At 48.3% G+C, this 26202-nt stretch overlaps 3 protein-coding genes across 3 annotated transcripts in view; all 3 read left to right on the forward strand.

The window, feature by feature from the left end:
- LOC109249533 (class I histocompatibility antigen, Gogo-B*0101 alpha chain-like) overlaps window positions 1-26202 on the forward strand; it is a 283631-nt gene that overhangs the window by 130254 nt on the left and 127175 nt on the right. The window lies entirely within an intron of this gene.
- CDSN (corneodesmosin) lies at window positions 10362-15083 on the forward strand. Its single transcript, XM_019419997.2, has 2 exons — window positions 10362-10478; window positions 12642-15083. The coding sequence occupies exons 1-2, from the start codon at window positions 10394-10396 to the stop codon at window positions 14135-14137; spliced, it is 1581 nt and encodes a 526-aa protein (XP_019275542.1). The 5' UTR covers window positions 10362-10393; the 3' UTR covers window positions 14138-15083.
- CUNH6orf15 (chromosome unknown C6orf15 homolog) lies at window positions 18134-19480 on the forward strand. Its single transcript, XM_019419999.2, is given in 2 exon segments — window positions 18134-18221; window positions 18427-19480. Coding segments are annotated over 2 exon segments (975 nt in total). The 3' UTR covers window positions 19314-19480.

The raw sequence follows: 26202 nt of genomic DNA on the forward strand, positions 1-26202 counted from the left end.
AGAGTCTGGTGCCCAACCGACTGAGCCACCCAGGTGCCCCTCCAATGTCTCTGATTTTAACCACTATATTTCCCCATCCCTTTATTTATTATCTGTGCAGCCCTGACACTGAATATAGTGCCTAGGTCTTCATGGACTCTTAATAGGTTATATTAGGGTTCCCCAGAGAAACAGAACCAATAGAGTATATATGGAGGTTTATTATAGGAATTGGCTCAAGATTGTGGAGGCTGAGAATTCCCACAGTCTGCCATCTACAAGTGGGAGAACCAGGAAAGCCAGTGGAGTAATTCCAAAGGCCTGAGAATCAGGAGTGCTGATGATGTCCAAGGACAGGAGAAGGTGGAGATGCCAGCTCAAACAAGGAGCAAATTCACCCCTCTTCCTGTTTCTTACGTTCAGGCCTCACAGAATGTATGATGCCCACCCACACTGGCGGCAGCAAGCTTCTTCCCTTAGTTCAACATTCCCATGCTAATCTCTTCCAAGAAACACCCTCACAGATGCACCCAGGAACAATGTTTTACCAGCTATCTTGGCATCCCTTAGCCCAGTCAAGCTGACACATAAAATTAACCATTGCATACATGTTTCATGAATGGCCGAACTCATTAATAAATGGCAAGTTTGGGCAACAGGGAGTAGACTGAAATGGTTAGAGTGAAGGGCTTAGCACCTGGAAAAGAGGGGGATATTGCTGGACAGGTAGGTGGGGGGGAAATAGGGAAGCCAGGCTTGGGAGTTTATATCTGAAAGTGTTTCTCCTCTGGGGCACCTGGGTGGTTCAGTTGGTTAAGCGTCCGACTCTTTATTTTGATTCAGGTCATGATGTCACAGTTCATGGGTTCCAGCCCCACGCAGGGCTCTGTACTGACAGTGTGAAGCCTGCTTAGGATTGATTCTCTCTCTCCCTCTCTCTCTCTGCACACACACACACACACTCTCTCTCTCTCTCTCTCTCTCTCTCAAAATAAATAAATAAATAAGTAAATAAATAAATAAATAAATAAATAAATAAATAATGAATCATGTTTAAAGTGTTTTTCCTCCGATAGAATTGTGTCCAGTGGTGGGGAGGCTCACATGCATGCCTGGGTGTGCTGTGGCAGGGTTATATGGAATGGAAGGGAAGCAGTCTAGAACTCTCAAACTGACCAGTAGCAACCCCCCAAGCCAGATGAAGTTCGTTGGGAAAAGAAAGAGAAAATAATTAAAAAAAATTTTTTTAAACTTAATTTATTTATTTTGAGAGAGAGAGAGCACACAAGCAGGGAAGGAACAGAGAGAGAGAGGGAGAGAGAGAATCCCAAGTAGGCTCTGCACTGTCAGTGCGGAGCTCGAACTCATGAACTGTAAGAACCTGAGCCAAAATCCAGAGTTAGTTGCTCAACCAAATGAGCCATCCAGGAGCCCCAGGAAAATAATTCTTAAAGGAGAGAGAAAGTGAGGGAAAAGTCCTTGGTGTAGCCCAGGCAGGTGTCTAGGACTCTACATCATGCTGTCTTATTTAATTTCCACATTATTATGGTTTTCATGTCTTCCTCCCCTTGTAAAGTATGAGTTTCTTGAGGGCAGAGACCATGCCTTGTCTGTGTTTGTATGCCTTCTTTCCTAGTACATGACCCAGAAGGTATTCAATAAGGCAAATTATTAGCCCTGCTTCACAGATGAGGAAACTACTCTGAGAGAGGTAACTCATCTAAGACATCACCCAAGTGCCAAAGTCAAGATGATGCAGGACTGCTTGCTCCAAACTAGTTCTTCCCCGTTTGACACAATAGGTGGGTGAGTGGGAGGGAAAAGGGGGAGGCATGAGGTAATTGGAGATTTTAATACCTATTAATAGGCAGCAGGTATTGACACCCAAACTTGGTGTGTTTATCAGTTGGAAAGGAGACTGAGTGGGACTGGAGGGTATGGAGCATTAACACAGGGGAACCCATTGTGCCAGCTTATCCATTCACTGCTTCTTCCCATCTACTTTGGCTGACCTCAGCTAGGAGTGAATGCAGTGGGGACAGTATTGCATCTTATGTCAACAAGGAGTCATAGAATCAAATAATACAATAGGATCATGGATTTAGAGAACAATAGCTCAGTACCTTGGACTGGTAGGCAGTCCATAAATGCTTGGTCAATGAAAGGAAAGAATCTAGAACTTGTATCATGGTATACTCTAATTATAGAAGCTGAGTTAACTTGGGAAGGCATCAGGCACAGCCCTCAGCCTTTGGGCAGGCCAGTGATGTCTTTGGACTAGACAGAAGAGATGGTTGTCTGCTCTTCTTTGAAGATCTCTGGGCAGGGAAACTCCAAACCACTCATTTGTTCATCCATTTGCCCAAATGACAATCGTTTATTGAGCATCCACTGCGTGGGGTGCTAGGCCACGGCAACAATCCCAGGAAGCAGTTTCAGTCCTCCCTGCCCTTAAGGAGCTCTGTCCGGGGAAGAAACAAACGTGTCAATCATAGCAATAAAATGTGATAAAAGTTAAACCACAGAGGGGCATTCCCCTGAAGAGGGGAATTCCTAACTCCTCTGCTAATTTCTTGTTTCAAATACATTTGAAAACTTGCTTTGGTATAAATTTAAGCTCTCTTACTGTATATTTTCTCCCTCTAATCTTCAATTAAGTGCCACCCTGGGTGCCCAGCGCTAGCTCAAAAAACTCGTTGAATTTAACCAAATCCACCTTCCAAGCTATTCACCTCCCCCCCCGCCCGATATCCTCAAATATCCTTAGCCTTCCTTTTGGCAGCTTAATCTCAACTCCTGTGATGGGGAAGACAGGATAGCATAGTGGTGACAGCATCAGACTGTGATCCAGATATTTGTCCCTACTCTGTTATCTATTCTCTGTATGACCTTGGGATGTGACTTTAGGCAATTTCTTAATTTCTAAATTTCCACCCAGTGCAGACAGCCTCATTCCTGTGTGTGGGTATTCTATGCTCCTCCACCAGAGGGCGGCCTAGAGGCTCCTCCAAAGTGTTTCCCTCCAGAGTCGTCCTTGCTCTTTGCCTCTAACATCATCCACTCTTCAGGCCTCAGTCAGGCCCCACTAGTGCCCTCTTGGTCACCAAGGTGACCCCTCTAAGGTGATTCAGGCACTTGAGATGAGACGAGGCAGCTCTGGGGCCCTCAGGAAAATTCAGGCATAGGCTGCTTGGGCAAGTGGCCAAGCATATTCATTATTATTTATTCTCTCTCTCATTATGTGCTGAGTTCCTTCCATAAGCCAGGCAGTGCTCTAGGGCTGTGAATACAGTGGTGAGTCAAATAGAGGAGGGCCCTGTCCTCATGGGGCTTACCTTCTAGTGGGGGGAGTGAGCAATACCCAAGATGTATACAGGACATGTCTAATAAGGTATCACGTGTGATAAGTGCTCTAAAGAAAATTAAGGCAGAGGAAGGAAATGGAGAGTGGTGGTCCATATGAGGACTTAGGATATGATTTTAAATAGAAAAGTCAGAAAGGGCCTCTGAGGAAACAGCAGGTGACAAGAAGTGAATAAAATGAGGGAGTGAGTCAGGCCATGGGAATACCCAGGAAGAAGAGGAAAAACCAGCTTAGTGCTGTGTGCCAAATATAGCATCAGGACTGCAGGTAAAGTCCCCAGCTACTGGGGGTAGGCATCGCCTTAACTCCCTGAACTTGTGTCTGTGGCCCCAAAGGACAAATGATCATTTCTGTCTCCTAGAGTCACTGAGAGAATCAAGGTCAATCCAGCACGTGTAGATGTCTGTGGTGATCTGTTACACACTGCTGAAGAGTCAGTGTTGTTCCCTGGTTCTAGCCTGGGGTCCAGGAGAATGCAGCTGGACTAGGGATGCCAGCCTCTGCCATAGATTCTGTCTTTTCTGGTCACCTCTGTGTGTACATGATGCATCAGGTGCCAGGGACACACTGGGGACAGGAGAAGCTTCCTGCCTGAGAGGAGCTCCCAGCCAGAGGGATTTAGGCCAGAGAAGATGGGCCCACCTGATACACCCTCAGCAGCTCTGAGAGCCACACCTGGCCTGGAAGTCCCTCCTGGCACGAGTCCTTCCAGCTGCTCCCGAAAGCTTCTTCAGATTGCACCCTGGCCCTCCTCTCACCCGCCCTCCCTGGCTCTGTCCTCTGGACTGGGGAGGGAGCCGGGTCTCTAATTCTGGGTGACCAATAACAATAAAAAGCGTTAATAGCCACAGTGGAAAGAATGACTGTTTTAAAGGTGAGCATAATGAGCAAACAATGAGAACTGGTGTCCTTAGCAGTCACTCCACAGAACAGAGAAGAGGACAAATATTATTGTTACTCTGAGAGCTAATCACAGCCTCTGTAGTCACCTCCTCACAAGACAAGAGGGGTGGTGGCTAAATCAGATGTGACCTAAACCTAGCGATGAGGTGTTGGGCCTGGGGAGCATGACCTGCACTCAGCTGACTTCCTATGGCTTGCAGGCAGTGGGGAAGGGCAAGAAGGGGGAGCAGAGAGCATGGTGGGCAGAGCTCCCATCTGCTGAATGCTTCCTCTTCAGGACTCACTGCCTGAGGATGTCCCTGGCTCTGGTTCCAGTCCTCATTCCCATGTCCCAGCTGTGGTGCCTGGGTCCCTTGGAAGGTACCAGCAGGGCTGCTAAGATGGTGAGGACAGATGGGAAGAGCACAAGTGGAGGCTCACCAGGCCAAATTCCAGGAGGTCTGTCCTAGAGAAGAGATGGGTGGACTGGGAGCTGACGGAGAAGGAGGGAAGGCAGAGCTGGGTATAGACCACACCACTGGATATGTTTTGAGGGAACAGAATATATCTTGATGGGGTATAGACTGCTCCTCAGAGCAGTGATCTTAGCTAAGGGCTGGGTGGGATTCCCAACAAGAATCACCTAAGGGATTTTTAAAGTACACAGCCCTGTCTTCCTCCACTCCTGGCTTCAGATTAATGCCTTGTGCAGGGGGAAATCCCAAGACTTCCTCAGTGCGGCCACGTGAGCTCTGCTGTTTGTTAATGGAAGTGTGCTGCATCCCTCAGAGAAAAGAGATCATCCAGTGGAGAGAAGAGTGGCTCAGGGGACACAGTCACCCATGAGGAATGAGGGTGGGACAGACAGGCCCACAAGAGAGCACAGGTAAGTAGTTCTGTGTCAGAGCTAAGTCCATGTGTCTTCTGCTCCCTGCCTGGCTAGACCGAGTGCTCCTGGAGGCAAGGCCTTAGCCACTGTTGTTATCACCTGGCACCTATACTGGGCTTTGCACGATGCGGTTGGGAGGGGTAGAGGGCACTGAAGCCAGATTGGAAGATGTATTTCAGAGTAAGGTAGAAAGGGAAGAATCACCACGTGCTTACCACAGGTAAGTGCTTGGAATTCAGCGAGCAGACATATGCTCTGCCCATTTGTCCTGGAGTCCACAGTCCAGGGCCAATGGTTTCTGTTGCATTTTGAGGCTGTGTGGGGCTGCATAGGTAATGTGCCACAGACTCTATCTGAGGGCAAAGGAGTCAGACCACATGGAATGTGGATTCTGTGCTTGACCATCTACCGCAGGTAAGAAACTACAGAGGCAGGCAGAGAACAGAGACTACAACTGAATGAAGTTTAGGCAGTCATGGGCACACTGGGGCTGAAGAGGGCACAGACCAGGTCGGAACTCCCAAGTACAAATTCATCCTTTCCTTCCTGGACCCGTGACCTACGTCACGAGAGAGACCAGGGGGAGAGTATGAATGTCCCAGGGCACCCATCCCCACAACCCACTACAGGGAAACGACTCAGGGAGACCCTACTGGGAGTGGGCAGGGAGCGTCAGCTTGCCATCTGTTGGGGGGGGGCATGACTGCTGGAGAGAGGAGCCCACCACAGGCAGAGCAAGGGCAACAGAGGAAGAGAGAGGAGGAGAAGAAAGTGCCTATGGCTGGAGCAGAGCACAGAGGCTCAGAGAGGGAAGGAGCCCTCAGGGCCTGGGGTGCAGAGTGGCCTCTTCCCCTTTCCCCCCAACAAAACAAGCTCATCTTTTGGGCTTCTTCCCTTCCTGTGTTTTCACTCCCTTGTTCTTTCTTTCAAGCAGTAGCCCTAGGTCTGCCAGACACCCCTGCATGGAACGCTCGTTCTAGAACTTCAGTCCCATCTTTGAGGGCCATGGTAAAAAGAGGAGAAAAGATTGAGTGGAAGGGACAGCATGTGCTATTGACTTTCTCACTTAGGACCTCTTAACTTTTGAGACTTTGATATCACACAAGGAATTTTGCATACACCCATACAGGGCTTAAGGAACCTCTGAAGTCCGTCCGTGGACCACTGCCATTAATTTATGGCCTGGTGTCAGTTGAGTGATGGTACCTACATGGGCTCTGGAGTCCAATAGGCGGGTTTGCATCCTTTCCAAACTCTTTTGCTAGTTACCAGCTGGTTTGAACAACTAATTAATTAATTAATTTTTATTTTTTAAGTTTGTTTATTTTGAGAGAGACAGAGAGACAGAGAGAGGGCATGAGCAGGGGAGGGGCAAAGAGAAAGGGAGAGAGAGAATCCCAAGCAGGCTCCGTGCTGTCAGCACAGAGCCCAATGAGGGGCTTGAATTCACCAACCATGAGATTGTGACCTGAGATGAAATCAAGAGTTGGACACTTAACTGACTGAGCCACTCAGGTGCCCCTTGAGCAACTAGTTTAAATTCAGTTTCCCCATCTGTGAAATGGGGGAGAAAGAACTCTTACCCTGCAGGGCTAGTGTAAGGATTAAGCACCAGCACACTCGTGGGGGGCCTGGGACAGAGGAAATGGTTCTTCTCTACTCCCCAAGCCTCCTTTCTGACTATGCTGTCCCCCCACTCAGAACCTTCAGTTCCCTGCATCCTCCTGCACATACCGCATTCCTACCTTAGCCTGATGTTATAGATTGTCTCTGATGATGGTCCAAACAGCCTTTCTGTTTTCTCCATCTCTCTCTTCCTCTGTTTATACTTCCCAAGCTACTTATTTGTTCTAAATATACTCTCAGCATCACCAGGGCCCTGAGTCTGAGCTGTCTGCTCCCTTCCCTGCTTATCTTCCCCAAAGCCCAGGGAATATCCTGCTGCCTCCTCAAAGCCAAGTGCCTGTCCCTTTTCTCCATGTCAGCATTCTTTTTAGGCTGTCTGTCCCCAGCTGGACTTCAGCAACTCAAGGACAAGGGCAATTCATCTTCCTCCTTGTTGCAACTTCCAAAGCACAGTGTAGGATGAGCATGCTGAACCAGTGCCCAGTGCAGAATGCAGCAGCAAAGAGTAGCCCAGGGCAGCCTAGAGTGGACACAACTTGCCTTCTTCATAAATGTGGGGCAAGAACTCCCAATCTCTTGTGCTTGGAAGGCACATACTTTAAGTTTCATTTTCTCTGGTGTGTGTGGGGTTGCCCTGGACCACCAGTGCTGTCTCACCCAGTCCACCTGTTGGGCAGGACACTTGCTGCTGGGGAACACAGCAGACCCACCTGCACCTCCATGGGCATTGTCTAATTGGTGAGTGTCCCTCAAGGTGGCCCTGGGCTGGGCAGGCACTCAGCCAGTGTCCCTTCCCTGCCCTCCTCAAGCCCATTAGCTTCAGATTTTCACTGTCTGAGCTGAGAGAAGGGTTAATAATGAGTCCCAGGGACATAGCATAGTAAAACAGCAGAGCAGATAGGATTCCAGTAAGAAAAGAGAGAGTGGAGAGGAGCTGGGAGGGCCCACAAGTGGGCAGATGTGGTGATGGGATTGGGTGGAAAGGGGTGGATACAGCAGACAGGGGGACAGTGGGAGGAGGGCTCTGAGGCTGAATACCAGGCTGTGTGGGTGGCTGGAGATCCAGACAGAGGCTGAGAGAGAGAGAGAGAGACAGACAGACAGACAGACAGACAGACTGTGCCTCCTCCAGCCCTGCTCCTGGCCGAGGCTGACAGCATCCAGGAGGAATGAGAGGAAGAAAACAGGACAGACGTTGCCACCTCTGTTTGTTCTGAAAAAGAATATCCCACAGGCCTTGTGGTTCCTCCCCTCCTCCTCACCCACAAGGCTCCACACACCTCTTCTTTCGGGCACTCCCTCCCTGCTCCCGGCACCCCTCCCTCTTTCCCCTCCTCCTCAGGGAGATGGGCTCCAGTGGGGTCAGGAGTCCAGGGAGGGAACAGATGTGGCTGGGACAGACACACGCAGGTCACTGCTCTGTAGGGGCAGAGGGGCAAGGAGGCTGTAGGTCTCCTAAGGTCAGCCAGACTGGAGACTTCAAAGGGAGAGCCTGGGACTGTGCATCCTACTTGCTGTGTCCCAGTGTGGGACACAGACAGGACATTGCCGGGCTTCACGTGATAAGCCTGCACCAGGAGGGCTGCGCCCTTAGTCCTCTTTAATCTGTCTGATAATTTCCCATTTGATCCTCACAAACCCCCTGCAAGGTAGGATGACTTAAAATATCCCCATTTGACAGAGGAGGATGTTGAAGTTCAGAAAGGTTTGGACAGTTGCCTAAAGCCAGAAGTTAGCTGGGACTTGAACTCAGGTCATCCAGAGTCTAAAGCCAGTGTTTTTGTTTTTCTCCCATTGCGTCAGCCCTCTTCAGGGGACACTGTACCATTATCTCCTCTTGCTGTGGTAGCTCCAGGCCCCTCTTCCTTCCCACTCCTATCTTGAATGCTGGCAAGGTCAAGGACTAGACTAGATGGTAGCCACTAGCTGCACATGGCCATTTGCATTTAAATTAAAATTAAGTAAAATTAAAAATTCAGTTCCTTAGGTTGGTTATACTAGCCCCATTTTAATTTTTTTTAACATTTTATTCATTTTTGAGAGACAGAGAGAGACAGAGTGTGAGTCAGGGAGAGGCAGACACAGAATCTGAAGCAGGGTCCAGGCTCTGAACTATCAGCACAGAGCCCAACGTGGGGCTTGAACTCACAAACCATGAGATCATGACCTGAACTGAAGTTGGACGCTCAACCCACTGAGCCGCCCAGGCTCCCTATACTAGCCCCATTTTAAATGCTTCATAGCCACATGTAGCTAATGGCTACCGTACTTGACAGGTACAGAACATTCCCATCACCAAAGAAAGTCCTATGGATAGCACTGGGCTGGAATTAAAGGCAGGGCAGGAAAGAGGGAATGGGAGAGGGCAGCCAAGGGCTTGGACATAGACTGCTTTTGTGAGGAGACTGGGGAAGTATGGAGATGAGAGTCTGGGTGAGGGGAGCAGGGTGGGGGAGGAGGAGAGGCAGCTTGACCTGACTCCCAGGCCTCTCCCTCCGATACTGATACTCTGGGCAATACTAGTGAGCAATTAATTGGCTGGGGTGGGGCCAGGACCAAAGCAGGAGGGAGGGGAATGTGATGGAGGATGACCTGCCCCTCTTCTTGCTGAACTCAAGGCTCTGATCTGCCAGTCCTGCCTTTCATCCTTCAGGGATCCTGACATCTGCCTAGCCCTCCCTTATCCACCTCAGACAGGAGCTGGCTGTTTTCTGTTCACGTATCCAGGCCAGGGAGCCAGCTGATGGTCTGCAGGGCCACCACCTTCCCAATTAGTCTCATTAGCCTGTGGCTCACCCACTGAAGTCAGGGTCACCAGCTGTGGGGGAGAGGCCATGAGTGGCCTGTGAGTAACTTCAGACCTAGCTATGACAGTGGTTCCCAGCCCAGGCCTCTCCTCAGGCTGAGGCCCTTGCAACCAGCACCCTTTGTACTATCCCAGGAGCACCCCCAGAAGGGAGAGATCAGAGAGCTGGTGCTTGGAGTGCAGACTCCTAGTTAAGAGGGAAAAGGCTCAATTCATTGATGGAACACATAATAGGTGTGGCAAGCATGGAACTTGGACAATGACAACAAGGTGGGAAGGAAGGGGGTACTGGGGATGCAGTGTGGAAAGTGGAGGCTGAGTGATGGATCCCAAGGAAAGGGACAAATTCAGGGGCTGTGGATGGGAAACCAGGTGGGGTTAACCATGTGGTGGGGTGTGGGACCAGAGCAGGCACTCTGTTGTGGACAGGAAAGTAGAAAGGTCCATGTCTGTGCATGGAAGGACTGGGACAGGCCAACACCAGGGCAGGCAGGAGAGTGAAGGAGCCAGGTGACTGGGTCCTGTGGTGAGAGTGGCCACCTGAGTGGGTAGAGCCCCCAGTTCCAGGTTAGGCAATGAGGAACATGGGTAGGCTGGTCAGGTGGCAGGAATTGTTAAGGGCTCCGTGGCCACAGGTACCCCACACTGAAGCCACCTCTGCCGCTGAGTAGGCAGATGCCCCAACTGATTACTTCAGCTCCTCCCAACCACACCAAGTTGCCCCGGGCACCTGCCCCTCCACTTCCCCACCCCTACCCACAGTGACTCCTGCCCAGAGAATGTCCAGCCCTGGCATAAAGGCCCTGGGCTGTCCACGAGTTGCTGTCAGAAGGCTGCACAGTCCAAGATGGGCTCCTCGCGGGCACCCCGGATGGGGCGTGTGGGAGGGCAAGGAATGATGGCATTGCTGCTGGCTGGTCTCCTCCTGCCAGGTAGGAGGCTGGGGACCCTGGGAGTGAAGGAAAGCAGGGAGAGGTAGCAGAGGAAGGATGCAGACACCAGGTCAGAGGAGACTGGAGGGATCCAGTGGTGGGAGGTGGGAGGAAGCACCATCCAGGGAGAAACCGGGAGAAGACCTGGCAAGGGGGAAGGGCAGGGACTCTGGAATCTGATGCTTCAGTCTGAGGACTGCTCCTCACTGCCTTGTCACTCCAGGTAAGTTACGTAAATCTTCTGAGCCACAGTTTCTGAGACTCTAGAACAGGGTTAATGATAACACTTAGCTCTAGTTTCTCTGAGTCTCAAATTAAATAATGTATATATGTAAGTGCTTTGGAAATTCTAGAGGGTTTGGTTGTATAAATGTTGGTCATTGTTGTTATTACTATTATCAATTATTAGAACACTGGAAGATGAAGACTGTATATTTAATAGTAATAATTGTTACCATTTATAGAATGCTTTTCATGTGCCAGACACTATTCCAACACTTTACATTAGCACTTTTATAAAAAAGCTTATTTATTTATTTTGAGAGAGACAGAGAGAGACAGAAAGTGAACAGGGGAGGGGCAGAGAGAGAGAGGGAGTGAGAGAATCCCAAGCAGGCTCTTTGCTGACAGCATGGGGCTTGGACTCACTAACCATGAGATCGTGGCCTGAGCCAATATCAAGAGTTGGACACTTAACAGAATGAGCCACCCAGGCACCCCTACATTAGCACTTTTGATCAGAAGAACTGTATGAGAGATTTGTTATTCCCATTGTACCCCTGAAGACACTGAGGCTAGGCCAATTTAGTAGACTGGCTCAAGATCACAAATTAGAAAGCAGTAAAGCCAGGCTCCATCCAAACCAGGGTTTTGCTGTTGACCACCAGGTATTTGCAGTGATGCTGCCCATGGCCCCGTGGGTGGAAAGCAGACCATGTGGCTTGGCGGAGCAGAGAAGGAGAGCAGGAATTCTCCATGATTAGTGAGGCTGAATGAGGGAGGCTGCAGGCAGAGTTGGGATTTGGTGTGGAGGGGGACACAGAGAACTTCTCTTTGAGGAGAGAATGGGGACATCACAGACTGAGGAGAAACTGGTTATTGGTGGACAGATTTGACCTCTCCAAATGTATAAACTAAAGCTCAGAGAGGTTTAGTCACTCGCTAGTATGAAACTCTGCTCACACTGCTTGGGACCTTTAGGAGCTGAGTGGAGAAAGACTGGGGGTAAGGTGAGCCTGGGGTTAGAAGCAAAGGGTTGGTTAAAAAAAGAAGTGGTTTCACATCTGTCAGGGATGTAACGACAGGAGACTGGGGGGCAGGCAGGCATGGTGTGATAGCTGGGTGGGGAGAGAAGGAAGCTGATAATGGTCATGAGCCTGGGAGGAGGGTTCCATCTTCGTGTCCCTGGGCTGTGCCAGGACAGCAAGGGTGGCTCAGGGTGCGGTGTCCTGTCATGCTGTACCAGCAGGTTCTGAAGCAACAGTGGGTGCCCCCACATTCTGGCCCCCACCCAGATTTCCTGGCGTGGGCAATGCTGAGATGGGAACAGAACTCCAACCCTTTACCCAAGCCTGGACCCTCCCAAGGAGGCTGGTGACTGAATCTTAGTCCCCAAGTACCCTAGCCCTTACCTTAGTCCCTCTACCACTGGCTTCCTCTTTTCTCAGTCTCATTTGTTACTTTTCCTTTCCTTCCCAGTCCGTTGTTGTTTGTCTTGTCTTCTCTTTCCATTTGGTCCCTCAATCTTACCTGGGATTCTTTCCCTCAGGACTTATGCCCCATCTTGAGGAGTCTCTGTCACTCCCATGCTTTGTCTCTCTGGGGTCCTTCCTTTTGGACCCATTAGCTCCTATTTCTTCTCTGTTTCTCTTATCTTTCTTTAATACCTCCTGCTTTGGAGTCTCATTTTCTTTTTCTCTGGTAGGTGTTTGGCTTCTGTCTCTGCCCCCTCCCAGAACACTGAAACTGCCCTACCTTTACAGACAACAGCCAGTTCTCCCTTCCTTTTCCATCCCAAGCTCTCCCTGGGCTCTTCTCAGAGAAGCCAGAGAAGATGACAGATGGGCTTGAAAGAAGTCAGAAGCAGATGACTCAGATGGGCTTGAAAGCTGAGGGGGCAAGCCAAGCCACTCTGGCCCTTACTAACCACTACTTCCTCCTCAGGGACCTTGGCTAAGAGCATCGGGACCTTCTCAGACCCCTGCAAGGACGTGCGTATCACCTCCCCCAATGACCCCTGTCTCATTGGGAAGAGTGGTTCCAGTAGCTTCAGTGGCCACAGTGGCTCCAGCAGCTCCAGCAGTTCCATTTCCGGTTCCAGTGGCTCCAGTGGCAGCTCTGGTGGTGGCCCCAGTGGTTCTGGTGTCTCCAGTGGTGGCTCCAGCGGATCCAGTGTCGCCCAGGGTGGTTCTTCAGGATCTTCATTATTTAAGCCAGGAACAGGGTATTCCCAGATCAGCTACTCCTCAGGATCCAGCTCCTCCCAGTCGGGAAGCAGCTCCTCCCAATCAGGAAGCAGCAGCAGCTCCTCCCAGTCGGGAAGCGGCAGTTCCCAGCCAGGGTCTGGCTCCGCTCTACCAATCAGTGGTGATTCTTCCCGCTTACTAATAAGCTCTTCCCAGTCTGGAGAAGGCTCAAGCTCATCTGTTTCCCAAACTTCCTGGATATCCAGCAGCGGTGGCCAAAGAGTCAACTCTAACTTACGCCCTTGTAATTCAGATGTCTCCGACTCTCCCTGCAGTGGGGGGCCCATCGTCTCACACTCAGGCTCCTACATCTCCAGCTCCCACTCCGTGTCAGGGGGTCAAAGGCCAGTGGTGGTGGTGGTGGAGCAGCATGGCTCTGGTGGCCCTGGATTGGCTCAAGGTTCTCCCTGTAGCAGTGGTGGCCTTCCAGGCAAGCCCTGCCCCCCTATCACCTCTGTAGACAAATCCTATGGCAGCTATGAGGTGGTGGGTGGCTCCTCTGACAGTTATCTGGTCCCAGGCATGACGTACAGTGGGGGCAAAATCTACCCTGTGGGCTACTTCACCAAAGATAATCCTGTCAAAGGCTCTCCAGGGGTCCCCTCCTTTGCAGCTGGGCCCCCCATCTCTGAGGGCAAATACTTCTCCAGCAATCCCATCATCCCCAGCCACAGCTCTTCTAGTTCCAACATCTACCCATCAGGAGCTTCCTCGGCTATTGTGTTCCAGCCAGTGGGCTCTGGTGGGGTTCAGCCTTGTGGTGTTGGCTCTAAGGGGCCCTGCTCCCTCTCCAGTTCTGGAGTCCACAGCAGTTCTAGCGTTTCCAGCAGTTCATCCTTCCATCCCTGTGGCGGTGTTTCACAGGGGCCCTGCTCCCCACCAGGCACTGGCTCCTTTAGTGGCAGCTCCAGCTCCCAATCCAGTGGCAAAATCATCCTTCAGCCCTGTGGGAGCAAGTCCAGCTCTTCTGGTCACCCTTGCATTTCTGTCTCCTCCTCAACATTGAGTGGGGGGCCCGATGGTTCTCCCCAACCTGATCCTTCAGCTGGTGCCAAGCCCTGTGGCTCCGGCAGCTCTGGAAAGATCCCCTGCCGATCCATCCGGGACATCCTGGCCCAAGTGAAGCCTCTGGGACCCCAGATAGCTGACCCTGAAGTTTTCTTACCCCAAGGAGAGGTACTTGACAGTCCATAAGTCGTCCTTTGCATATGTGCATGTGTGGGCATACACGTATATACACACACACCATCTCTCAGTTGGGAGAAGTCCAGGGGCCCAGGCATTGGGTTAGCTCAGTTTCCCTCCTCCTTCCCAAGAGAGCTGTTCTATTTCCTCCATTGCTCCAATATGATAGACGCCCCTTATCACCTCTTTTTTCTTCATCTTCCCAAATTGTAGACTCCAAATCCATTTCCTCATTCTCTCCTACTGTTTAGATTCCCCTTGTACTATAGTGCCCTCCCTGCCAGATAACCACTCCCTAAAATTTCCTCTGTCATTTCTTTCAGATAATACAATCCATTAGTTAACCTTACCATTCAGATTTTTGCCTGGGAAACCCCTGAAATGTCTCAGAGTAACTCTGGTTCCTGAATAAGTCATGCCCACTCTCCTTATTTGCCAAATAAAGCATAGTAAGTACAAACTGTTACCTGAAAGCAATGACCACTTTTCACTGACCTCCCTTTGCCATCTGGTCAACCAACATGCCATGTCATGGGGTTCTCACACTCCCAATTCCACTGTCACCCTCCACTATAGAGCTCATCACACCTGCGAGTTCCCAATGCTCCTTGACTCTCTAGATCTCCGTCTTAGACCCCCTTCCTGCCTGCAATTTCCCTCAATGCTCAGATGCTTCCCTGTGTGAGGGAGACACCAGGGCATGCTCAGAGACTGAAGTAGGCTTCCTGCTCTCTCTGGACCCTGGACAGATGGCTCAATAAACTGTGTGAACTAGATGCAGACTTTTGCCTTCTTGGAGTCCTTTAGGCCCTCATAGGGCCTGAGGAATGCACTCCTATGCTTCTAGAGATCCCCGTGTCCCCCATTTTCACTCATAAGTTGGACCAGTATTTCTCTTATACTTTATAGCTCCTCCCACAAAGGAGGAAAACAATAAATATTTGTTGAACTGAAAGCAGAGGGTGGTCTCCAAAATCCTTCCTCCCTTTTCTTTCCTCTCTCACTGCTCCAGGAAATCCATTCTCTTTCCACTCTCCATTCACCCTGGGGTCTTCCCCTCTCCCTATATGGGGCCCTAATTATTCTCCATCCCCCCTCCATGTAGACTCCTTCTTTCCACCATTATTTTGCCTCATTTACTAGATGCCATCCTCTCTGGGAGTCTGAGCATTGGTTTCCGGGTTTCTGGGGGCACTTGGGACCTTGGGAAGGCTGGAATACAACAACAAGACCAGATTCCTGGTGACTGAGTGTGAGCCCAGGTGGGCGTTATTCTGGGAGCTGGAGGTGGAGAGAGTAAAAGACAGAGAGGAGGGGAGCATGACAGGGAGCACAGCCAAGCATGATGACTCACTAGCTTACATAAAAATGCCCCAACCCATGGTAGAACAGAGTCAAGTGTCCTCTCCACCTCCATACTCTTGCTGCCTCTGCTGCAGTTCTAGAGTAAGATCTATGGGAGGTGAGAAGACAGAGAACTATAGTGGAAAATGGGAGTGGCCTCTTTGGGAGAAGAGAGAGAAAGCAGAGGGTGGTGAGGGCCAGACAACTGTGTTTTAGAGACTGGGGCAGCAGGTGAGGGTTTGGGGGGGTGGGGAGAGGGAGGAGGCTGAGGCCAAGGAAGTTCTTATAGCCCAAGGAGGGGAGAGTAGGCTATGCTTGTCTCTTTAGGAAGGGCCTCACCACAAAGCACAAGCCACCTCTTGGAACCTCTACTTGACTACAAAGGAATTTTTCCCAACCCTAGGATCTAATTCATTCCCTCCTATTGGATAGTGTTAGCTGGTCCCAAATTTAGGACTATTATTGGAATTCCAAGTCCCAATCACCAGAAATGTGTTGCGTTGATTAGAAATGACCTGGGGCAGCTGAGCCACCTGCAGGGTTGGCTGAAGACAGAGAAGGGCTGCAGAATTGTCCTGTTTCTTTCATCACTGGTGAGTCACACTTGGCCTGGCATCTAGCCCTGGACTGCAGCCAATGAAAGGCATCAAGGCCCTTAGAGGCTCCATGCACCACAATTGAAGGATGGGTACAGACTCTGATGTGAGGATTCCTCTAGTCTCTGGTGTGGTCAAGGTCAAGGGCTTTTGGAAATCTGCTGGATGTCACTCAAAAAGGACACTGCCCCCCACCGACCAGTTCTGAGGAGGAGCTCCCATTCATCAGGGGCTGGGGATGAGGATGGAAAAGGAAAATCTAACAGCTTATTTTAGACTTCATGTAACCAGGGAAGTCTAGTCTAGGTGCTCCTGGAAGCAACAGAGAAAATGAAGGCATTTAAACACTTTTTATTGTAAAATTTTCAACATATTTAAGAGTAGACAAAAGAATTAATGAAACCCTATGCTTGCACCACCCAGCTTCAGTTATCAATTCATGGCCATTTGACAACATTTAAACATCCTCCTGTACTGTTAGTTGGGAATATCTACTCCCTTTCAGTATTTCTTATATTCTGTGGACCCATTTGACCATCTGTGGTAGGCAGAATGGTGTCCTTCCCAGCACCACCAAAGGATACCCACATCATCTCTAGAACCTGTGAGTATATATATTAGGTTACATAGTGAAGGGAAATTAAGGTTGCAGACATAATTAAGGTTTTTAGCTGACCTTAGAGAGATTATCCTGGATTATTTGGGTGGGTCAATGTGTAATCATAAGCGTCCTTAAATGTGGAAGGGGGAAGAAGAAAAGGTCAGAGTGATGCAATGTAAGAAGATCCTGTTGTTTTTGGCTTTGAACATGGAGGAAGGGACCATAATCCAAGGAATGCAGGTGGCCTCTAGAAGCTGGAAAATGCAAAGAAATGGATTCTCCCCTAGAGCCTCTAGAAAGGAACACAGCCCTGGTGACTCCTTGATTTTAACCCAGTGTGAACTATGTTAGCCTTCTGATTTTCAAAATTGTAAGATAATAAATTTGTATTGTTGTAAAGCCGTTAAGTTTGTGGTTGTTACAGCAGTGGTAGGAAATTAATATACCATCATCTCTTTTTAAAAATTTATTTATTTTATTTTATTATTTTTTTAATGTTTATTTATTTTTTAAATTAATTTATTTTTTGTGTTTATTTATTTTTTGAGAGATAGAGCCCAAGCAAGCAGGGGAGGGGCAGAGAGAGAGGGAGACACAGAGTCTGAAGCAAACTCCAGGCTCTGAGCTGTCAGCATGGAGCTCGATGTGGGGCTCAAACCCATGATCTGTGAGATCATGACCTGAGCCAAAGTTGGACACTTAACCAACTGAGACACCCAGGTGCCCCTATTCATTTTATTTTTGAGACAGATCACAAGCAGCAGAGGGGCAGAGAGAGAGAGGGACAGAGGATCTGAAGTGGGCTGGGTGCTGACAGCAGAGAGCCCAATGTGGGGCTCAAACTCACGAATGGTGAGATCGTGACCTGAGTCAAAGTTGGACCCTCAAAAGCTTAACCGACTGAGCCATTCAGGTGCTCCCAATACACCATCATCTCTTAAGGATGGAAACCGGATCATTTCCTTAGATACAAGGTGTCATTTAGGAGTAGCCTCTCTGATGGGGGGCATTTCTGCACTGCACAACTCCTGTTGGTTGGGGTCAAGGTAAAGGAGCTATAGGGATGCATGAGAAAGGGGTGCTGGAAGAGAATGATCTGGATCCCAAAGAGAAAGTGAAGAGAATCAAGTGTTTCTATTACTGAGAAGGCAATGAAGATACTGCGACCCCAATGGCAAAGATCCTCCTATGCTTGGTGTAGGGAGCCAGGGCAGGGTAGGACTGGCAATCAGTGATAAGCTGTGAACCAGGACACTTGGGTCAGGAAGGGGTGGGGAACTTGAGGAAAGGATCTGGGAGTGGAAACACCCAGCTTCCCTGGGACATTCAAGTGGCACCTGTTGCCACAGACTGCATTAGGAATGAGAGTGGAATGTAAAGACTTATTATTTGCACAACCACTGGCTCAGCTTGTTTCTGCCCCACTGAGAGCATAAAGGGCTGGTTGTCTTGGTGCAGAGGGAAATGTTAGAGCTGAACAAGATGCAGGGCTGCATGGTGGGGAGCAGGGCTCTTCTGGGCCTCTTTCTTCTGATCTGTCTTCATTTCCCAGGTATGGAGGCTGTGCCCAACCCTTGCACCAGAGAAGACTGGGGACCCCAGCAGAGCTGGAATTGAGGGAAGGGGTAAAGGCAGGAGGGTCCCTTGGGTCCCTGGGGAAAATGAAGGGGCTTGGAGCAAAGAGAACCAGGGAATTATGGAAGGCATTGGAACCAAACATCCAGTTCCTTGGCTGTCTCCTCTTCCCTTTTCCTCAGGCTTCTTTGCCTGAAGCATTGGTGCAGTGGAGAAGAAAGTTCTCCAAGACTTGGGAACCAGCTTACCTCTGCTTGAGCAACCTTCCTTGACCAGCCACTCCAACTCTGAACTTCCTCAGCCAAAGCCAGACCCTGGGCTAAATGATTTAACAAGTGTTCCTCTGAAGCCCAATGATTCTCCATCAGATGGCTCCCAACCTGCAAGAGGTTCTGGGGTTCAGAGGTGGCCCCCAACTGAGGAGCTGCCCTCCATGGATCCCTGGCCCTTTGAGGATCGTTGGCAGATGAGGGCTGCTGCCACTGAGGATCACGTGGGGGAAGTGCTGCCTGAAAAACTGTCTTTCCTTCCTGGTGCTGTTGCCCTCCCTCTGGGCAGAAGTCTTTTGCCTGCAGGGTCCTCTGCACGCTCCACAGGCCCAGTACCTGAGGCTCTACTCCTCCACCAGGACTCTGAGTCTAGATGGCCACTCCATTCTAATGTGCTGGGAGCCCAGAGAGAAATCCTTGCCCAACGCCCACCTTCTCTTATTAACAGGATTCAACAGCCACTGCTGCCTGGGCATCCCTGGGGAACCCTAAATCCAGGTGTGTCCTGGGGAGGTGGAGGTCCTGGAACTGGATGGGGAACAAGGCCCATGCCACACCCTGTAGGAATCTGGGGTATCAATAGGCAATACCCAAGTACTAGCTGGGGGAATCTTAACCGGTATCCAGGTACTAGCTGGGGAAATCTTAACTGGTATCCAGGAGGCAGCTGGGGGAATATTCATCTACGCCCAGTTATTAATAATCAGTTTCCTCCCAGAGTTCTCCATCCTACTGGCTTTTCTTGGAACATCCCAGCTGGCTTCCCCAGTCCTCAAAACCCTGGGTCACAGTGGGGTTAAGAGAAAATCCTAAATTGGAAATCAGAGAATGGAGTCCTGCTCCCTCCCCTTGCAGTATGAGCTAAATCAAGATTCAACCAGTGTGTTTTCTAGCACCATCTCAACTTTTCACTGCCTCCCCTGTTCCCCAAATGCTGATCTCCAATAAAACACAAGCAATTACTAAATTTGCTCATTCACTGTGTCTTTGTTTCTGGGTGCAAACTAAAGTGAGTTTTGTCCATTCCCATTTTCTAGCCATGCCCATGTCTCTCTAGGATCTGCAGACACTCTCTTGCTGTCCCCTATTCTTTGCAAAAGATCAAAGCCTGGATGTTTGAGGGTGGAGCTTCATGGTCTCACCCTGGTGAGGTGAGAGAGCTGGTTCCAGAATTGTCCTGAAATCTGAAGAGGGGAGAAGGGGCAGCAGGACTAATTGAGATGGCACCTGTGACAGGAGGGAAGGGTGAGGTCCAAGAAGTTAGTACTACAGCCAAGTGGGAAATGAATACCCTTTGATTCAGAGAATAAGAGTCAGAGAAATTCATTTTTTGTCTCTGCTTACCTATTCTTCCCCAGAAACACAAGCTTCTTGGAAACAGAGGATGCATTGATCTCTTCCCTTACATGCATCACTTGGCACATTGTGCCCTAGAGAACCAAGACTTTGAACATTTGCTGAATGAATAGTACACCTCAATAAAGGAAGAAAGTAAAGGGAGAAGGGAAAGGGAAAGAAAAACCTTGGAGTCAACAATCCTACCTGCAGCTGTGTTTGCAGCTTTTATTACCAGTTGATGACACAGTCTCTTCTGGTCACACAGTTTTCTCTCTGCCTGCCCATTGGTTTCCCTGGAGCTCAGCACCCTGTACAGGAGTTGGAGTGAGGCAGGGAGGGGCAAGAAGTGCAGATGGAGGTTAGCAGGAGCTGGCTAGGAGTGATGGGGTTTCCAGAAGGGCACACTCCTGGTGGCCATGCCATGTCTTTCCCTGTGCCATGCATGTACTTCACCAGAGTGATCCAGGCATATGTACCCTCAGATAGTGTGGGGATCACCCCAGGTCCCAGGAATTGGTTAGGCTGTGGGTAGGAAGTAGGAGAAGAACAAACACCAGAATTGGAGAGATGGGGAGCTGTGTGCCTGTGAGATGGGTGTTCTTAGAGAGAGTTTTCGGATCCCGGTGTCTGCCACAATACTCCATCTTGTTCCAAGAACTCCTTCTCAGGGCACCTTCCATTACCAACCATACTCCCTTTTGTATCACTTTAACCTCGCTCCCCCAATTCTTTCCCACCTTGGACTCTTGGTTTCTCCCTGTTCTGGGGCAGGTGGTTCTGTTTTCAGCATCTCTCTCTCTCCCACAAGGCCAAGCTCATTCTCTCAGGCTTGGGGTCTCAGTTCTCTCTGTCCTTCTTTCTGGTTAATGATCTGCACTTTTAAATTCCAAGTCAGAGGGGTGGCTGGCTGTCTCAATTGATGGAGGATGCAACTCTTGATTTTGGGGTTGTGAGTTCAAGTTCCACATTGGATGTAGAGATTACTTTAAAAAACCAAATTTCAGGGGTGCCTGGGTGGCTCAGTCGGTTAAGCGGCCGACTTCGGCTCAGGTCATGATCTCCCGGTCTGTGAGTTCGAGCCCCGCATCGGGCTCTGTGCTGACAGCTCAGAGCCTGGAGCCTGTTTCAATTCTGTGTCTCCCTCTCTCTGACCCTCCCCCGCTCATGCTCTGTCTCTCTCTGTGTCAAAAATAAATAAACGTTAAAAAGATTTTTAAAAAACCAAATTCCAAGTCAGCACCCCCCTCTTCTGTTCCCCATACTTCCTAGAGTGTAGGCACCATGTGTCTATTTTGTTCACTTCTACACCCGTAGCACCACAGAGTCTGGACCAAGGGCTGATCAGTGTACCCCTCCCCACCCCAACTGCCCATTTTGTCTCTTCTTATACCTTATCCTGAGCTACAGAGCTGCACACCAAGTCTAATCTGTCCTCCTGTCTGGCCTTCCCAGAGCCTCACTGACATTTCCTTACAAACCCCACATAGCACTTCTCAGCTCATAAAATGCTCTGTACACTCCATCATTTAGCCCTCATTACTCTCTGTGAGGAAGGTATTACAAGATGAAGAAACTGAGGCCCAGAGAGCTTAAGCAATTTATACACGTTTACATAGCTAACAAGTGACGTAGTCAGTGACTCAAACCAAATTTTTAACATGATCTGTCCAGGGAGTGTACAATATGCAATTAACAAAAACCCGCGTAACTTTTATTGAGTACTTACTATGTGTCAGACCCTGGATAGGGTGCTCTCACACACACCCTTCCAGCTAATCCACACAGTTCCATCAAGTAAACACTGCTGGGCTCACTGTACAAGTGGAGATACCAAGGCTCAGAGAGGGAAGAGAACCAAGGCTTGCACAGAGGCAACACTGAGCCAAGGGAGTGGTACTTGCTGCTGTTGGAGGGTCCTGGGTAGCTGTGGCCAGCCCTGCCAGAGTGGTCTTTGCCTTAAGGTCAGTTGTTGCTTAAAAAACAAAAACTAAAAACTGAACAGGGATAGGTCAGTAATTGCTGACATGATAAAGGTCCCAAGGTTTTCAGTGGGAGTTGCTGCTAGTGCACTGATTTTTCCGTGTTTATTAGTAGTTCATTGTTGGAAGTGGCAGCTGGAGCAGCAGGAGTCATTTCTCTTCTAGGAGGGAAGGTGCTGAGGTATGAAGAGCACTCATCTAGAAGTCAGAAGACCGAGGTTTCCTTCTGTGTGTTCACCCAGCCTTCTCTGCCATGTCAATGTGAGGTAGTCACTTACCTCTGTGGACCTTAGTTCTCTCATCTGTAAAGGGCAATGAAAGAAGATATCCTGTCTGTCCCACAGAGTTGTCATGGAGTTTAATTAAGATCATGACAAAGTGCATTGGAGACTGAAAACTCCAAGCACAGCAAGGGATTGATTATGACACAGTACTTGGTCCCACTGAGGCAGTCCCAGTGGGACCATGCAGAAGGATAGTTCTGACCCCACTGTAGGAGGCTTGTCTGGTGAAGTGGCCATAGCTGACTTTACAGTTGATTGTTGAGGCTGGTGTGATGGTTCCCAATGGGAGTTACACTTAAGAGAATTTTCCAAGATCCAGGAAGGAGAGTTGGCTTCTCATTTAAGCACCTCATTCCCCAGAGAAACTGTGTTCAGTCAGATGTTCTTTTTTTTTTTTTTAAGATTTTATTTTTAAATTACCTCTACACCTCAACATTGGGCTCAACCTCACAACTTCTAGATCAAGAGTCTCATGCCCTACTGACTGAGCCAGCCAAGAGCCCCCAGATGTTCCTTGCTTACACACATACTCTTGGCTAATAGTAATAGCTCCTTTATCATATATTTATCACAGACAAAATGTGTTACAGGGTTATTTCCATTCCAACAATTCTAGGATGTAGATAAATAAGTAAATAAAAAAATAAAATTTTATTATTTCTATCTTATAGGTGAAGAACCTGAGGCTCACAGGTCACACGGCCAGTAAGAGGTGGATCTTGGTTATGGTGCCATTTAGAAACTGCAAACATGGGTGGGCAGACTGCACAGACCAGGTCAAAGCAAAGCTCTCCAGCCCACACAGCTTCATGGCCACCTTCAGTTCTTTCTCCAACAAATCCACTCTCACCCATCTTTTCATGTCACCTTGAAGGCCAGCAATAAGGGTTGGGTTTTCTTTCTCTAAGACCAAATGCTTACCTCTTGTGTTCCTCTTATTGGAAAGACATCCCTTATTGTCTTCTTCCTATCTCTTCCTAGGTCAGCATTTTCTTTTTGCTGTCAGAAAACTGGTGAACATACCCTGGAGACACCTTTACTAACCCATACTGCTGCGTGTGAGAGTAAGCGCACAAGCCCTCAGGAATATTGATCACACATCAGGGTTTCCACATAAAGAGCAGCCTGGTCATGGATGCCTCTACGGTCCAGGGAAGTAGGAGCAGAGTACGCACTTCAGGTCTCAGAGAAGTGGTTGTGACCAGCGTAGGAATGGCCACTTTCATGCTTTCAGTAGCAATGGCTCTTCTACAGGTTGTTTAGGCCCTGTGTAGACAGAGATCAAGGGGGTGGATACGGTTTAACCCAATCTGGTAGTTAAGCTGGTGCTATAGGTGTTATTTGTTCTAAAGGAGCAGACTAGACTGGTATGAAAAGATTTCTGATCCCAGAAGGTGCCCACCTTGGCAAGCCCTACTGTGGAAATGTGGGAGAAACAAATTGTGAAATAGTTTTAAGGCCATTTAGTCCTTCTTGGCCTCAGCATGGTGGTCATAACCGATGGAGTGGAAGCTGTCCCTCCATCTCCTTTTCTGTGCTCAAACTGCCCCTGGCTACCAAGGGCCACCCATCAGTATTCCTCTCTGGCTGGGTCTGACTGTCCATCCCATGTGAGGCACTTTCCCTGTTGCCTTAACCCATCAAAACCCACTGCTCCTATACCCGTTGCTTTGGGGGCTTTCTGTTCACTGTGACACTGTAATATGCTGAATTCAGAAGAATTAACCATGTTAGTGATCAACAGGGGCAAAGGTGATGAATCTAGAAAAACAGTCTATGTTAGTGGACCCTTAGCTGTGTGTCTCCCAGGCTGCAAACTCAGGACCCCTCTCCTCCTGCCATTGTCTAAAGGACTTCAAGGCACTTTAATGTAAAATTTGTTACCCTTATGAATTTATTAAACAATTAACGGCATTAAATAACATTGCTCAGTTTATGTACTACTTACACAACTCCTACATAAAAACTTACTCATTTAATAAACCAAATTTATGCAAACATTAAATACTGGTTCACATTTACACTAACTCATGCATTTAATGAAAATTTCAAGTCTGATATGTAAGATGCTCTTAAATGTCTTAAACCCCCAATGAAACAAACAAATGCAAAAGTTATAAAGTTGATAACACTGATAACTTCACTTCCACTAAAAATCAGAAAGCTAGGGGTGCCTGAGTGGCTCAATTGGTTGAACATCTGACTCAGGTCATGATCTCATGGTCTATGGCATCAAGCCCCACATTGGGATCTGCACTGAAAGTGAGGGACCTGCTTGGGATCCTCTCTCTCCCTCTCTCTGCCCCTCCTCCACTTGTACTCTGTCTCTCTCTGTGTCTCAAAAATAAATAAACATTAAAATTTTTTAAAAATCAGAAAGCTAGCTCTATGGACTTAAACTCATTTCTTCATTCTTCTTCTTCTTTTTAAAGTGTATTTATTTAGAGACAGAGAGCACAAGCAAGGGAGGGGCAGAGAGAGAGAATCCCAAGCAGACTCCATGCTATCATTGCAGAGCCCAATGTGGGACTTGATCCCAGGAACCATGAGATCATGACCTGAGCCAAAATCAAGAGTCAGATGCTTAACCGACTGAGCCACCCAGTGTGCCTTCATTATTCTTCTTCTCTTTCCTCTTCCATTCTTGGACTACCTTTCTAGGATGTCAGTATTTTTTATTTTTATGCCATCCTGAGGTTCCAATAATCTTGGGATCTGCATTTTGACCACCTGAGTTTTGGCCAGAATTGAGGCTGGTTGGTTACATGGCTTGCAATTCAAATCTGGGCTGCTAGTAACCAGTATGAACTGCTATTCTTTCTGCTCACTCTCCTTCCCCTTTTGAAGAACTCTATGACTACACTGCAAAGCCTTTGCAGCGTCTCACATTCCCCTCAGCTGTGTATGAAGCTTCCAAGTTTTTCATATTCCTGTCAGCACTTGTTATTACATTTTGTTATAGCTGGGCTTATGGATGTGAAATTGTGTCTCACTGGAGAACAAACCTTTTAAAGTGAATCGATTTCAGAAATTTGCAACCCATTTTCTTGCCTTAATGTAACATAGTTAAATCCCTCTTGGGGCATATAGGTGGCTTAGTCAGTTGAGTGTCGGACTCTTGGTTTTGGCTCAGGTCGTGATCTCACAGTTCATGGGATCAAGACCCAAGTGGGGCTCTTCACTGACAGTGGGGAGCCTGCTTGGAATTCTCTCTCTGCCTCTCTGTCTGCCCTTCCCTGCACATGCATGCTCTCTCTCCCTCTCAAAATAAATAGGTAAACATTAAAAAAAATCCCTTTTGACCAGTTTTCTCTCATTATGATATACTCACTAGATCTATTAGCATTATTAAATCTTTTGTATTTCTTACTTATACTTTATTGTAATTAGTAAGGCAATCTAGAATCTTCTAGGAGGTGAGGAGTTGGGTTGACTTTATTAGCTCTCTTTTAGCTCTCTTTTTTAGTGATGTTTTGGTTAATTTATTGTCTTGGTATCTACTGTTGAAACCACCATCTCTTTCATTGTTGCCTCTGACCTCACCCTTTGTCAGACATTCTCATTTCTGTTAAAGTTCCTATTTACTGTGGGGCTTCTTGGCTTCCTCAGAATTCTTTTCTACTTACATAGATGAAAGTGCATCTCTCTCTGCTTCATAAACAGAACAGAGACATAACTGATAGAAGAAACAAAATGAACAATTCCCTTTTTATTAATATCAATTTTTAAGAACACAATTCTACTCTATTACAAGCTTTCTTTTGTGCACTTTATATTAACTTTTATCTTTTGAATACTGTAATGATCTCATGGCCTTCTACAGCATCAATTTACTTCAATAACCCCTAATTATCATGTTTCCCCTCATTCTCTTCTCATGTTTAACTGTCTTCAGGCGAACAATGGGAGCTCCTTTAAGTTGTCTCCTTTGTCTTTTTATTTTATTTATTGATTTAACCTTTAAAGAATTTCAAGTATAATTAACGTTGTGTTATATTAGTTTCAGGTGTACAATATACTGATTCAACACCTGGTGTTCATCACAAGTGCACTCCTTAATCCCTATCACCTGTTTTGCCCAACCACAC

This window comes from Panthera pardus, unplaced genomic scaffold (assembly GCF_024362965.1).
Source record: "Panthera pardus isolate Hobbes unplaced genomic scaffold, ASM2436296v1 HiC_scaffold_17, whole genome shotgun sequence".
In the NCBI taxonomy this organism is placed as follows: Eukaryota; Metazoa; Chordata; class Mammalia; order Carnivora; family Felidae; genus Panthera; species Panthera pardus.

Excerpts from the sequence above, each read along its gene's own strand:
- CDSN (XM_019419997.2), top strand. The coding sequence starts at position 10,394 with ATGGGCTCCTCGCGGGCACCCCGGATGGGGCGTGTGGGAGGGCAAGGA. Across the intron at positions 10,479-12,641 it reads GGCTGGTCTCCTCCTGCCAG|GGACCTTGGCTAAGAGCATC; the intron begins GTAGGAGGCTGG and ends CTTCCTCCTCAG.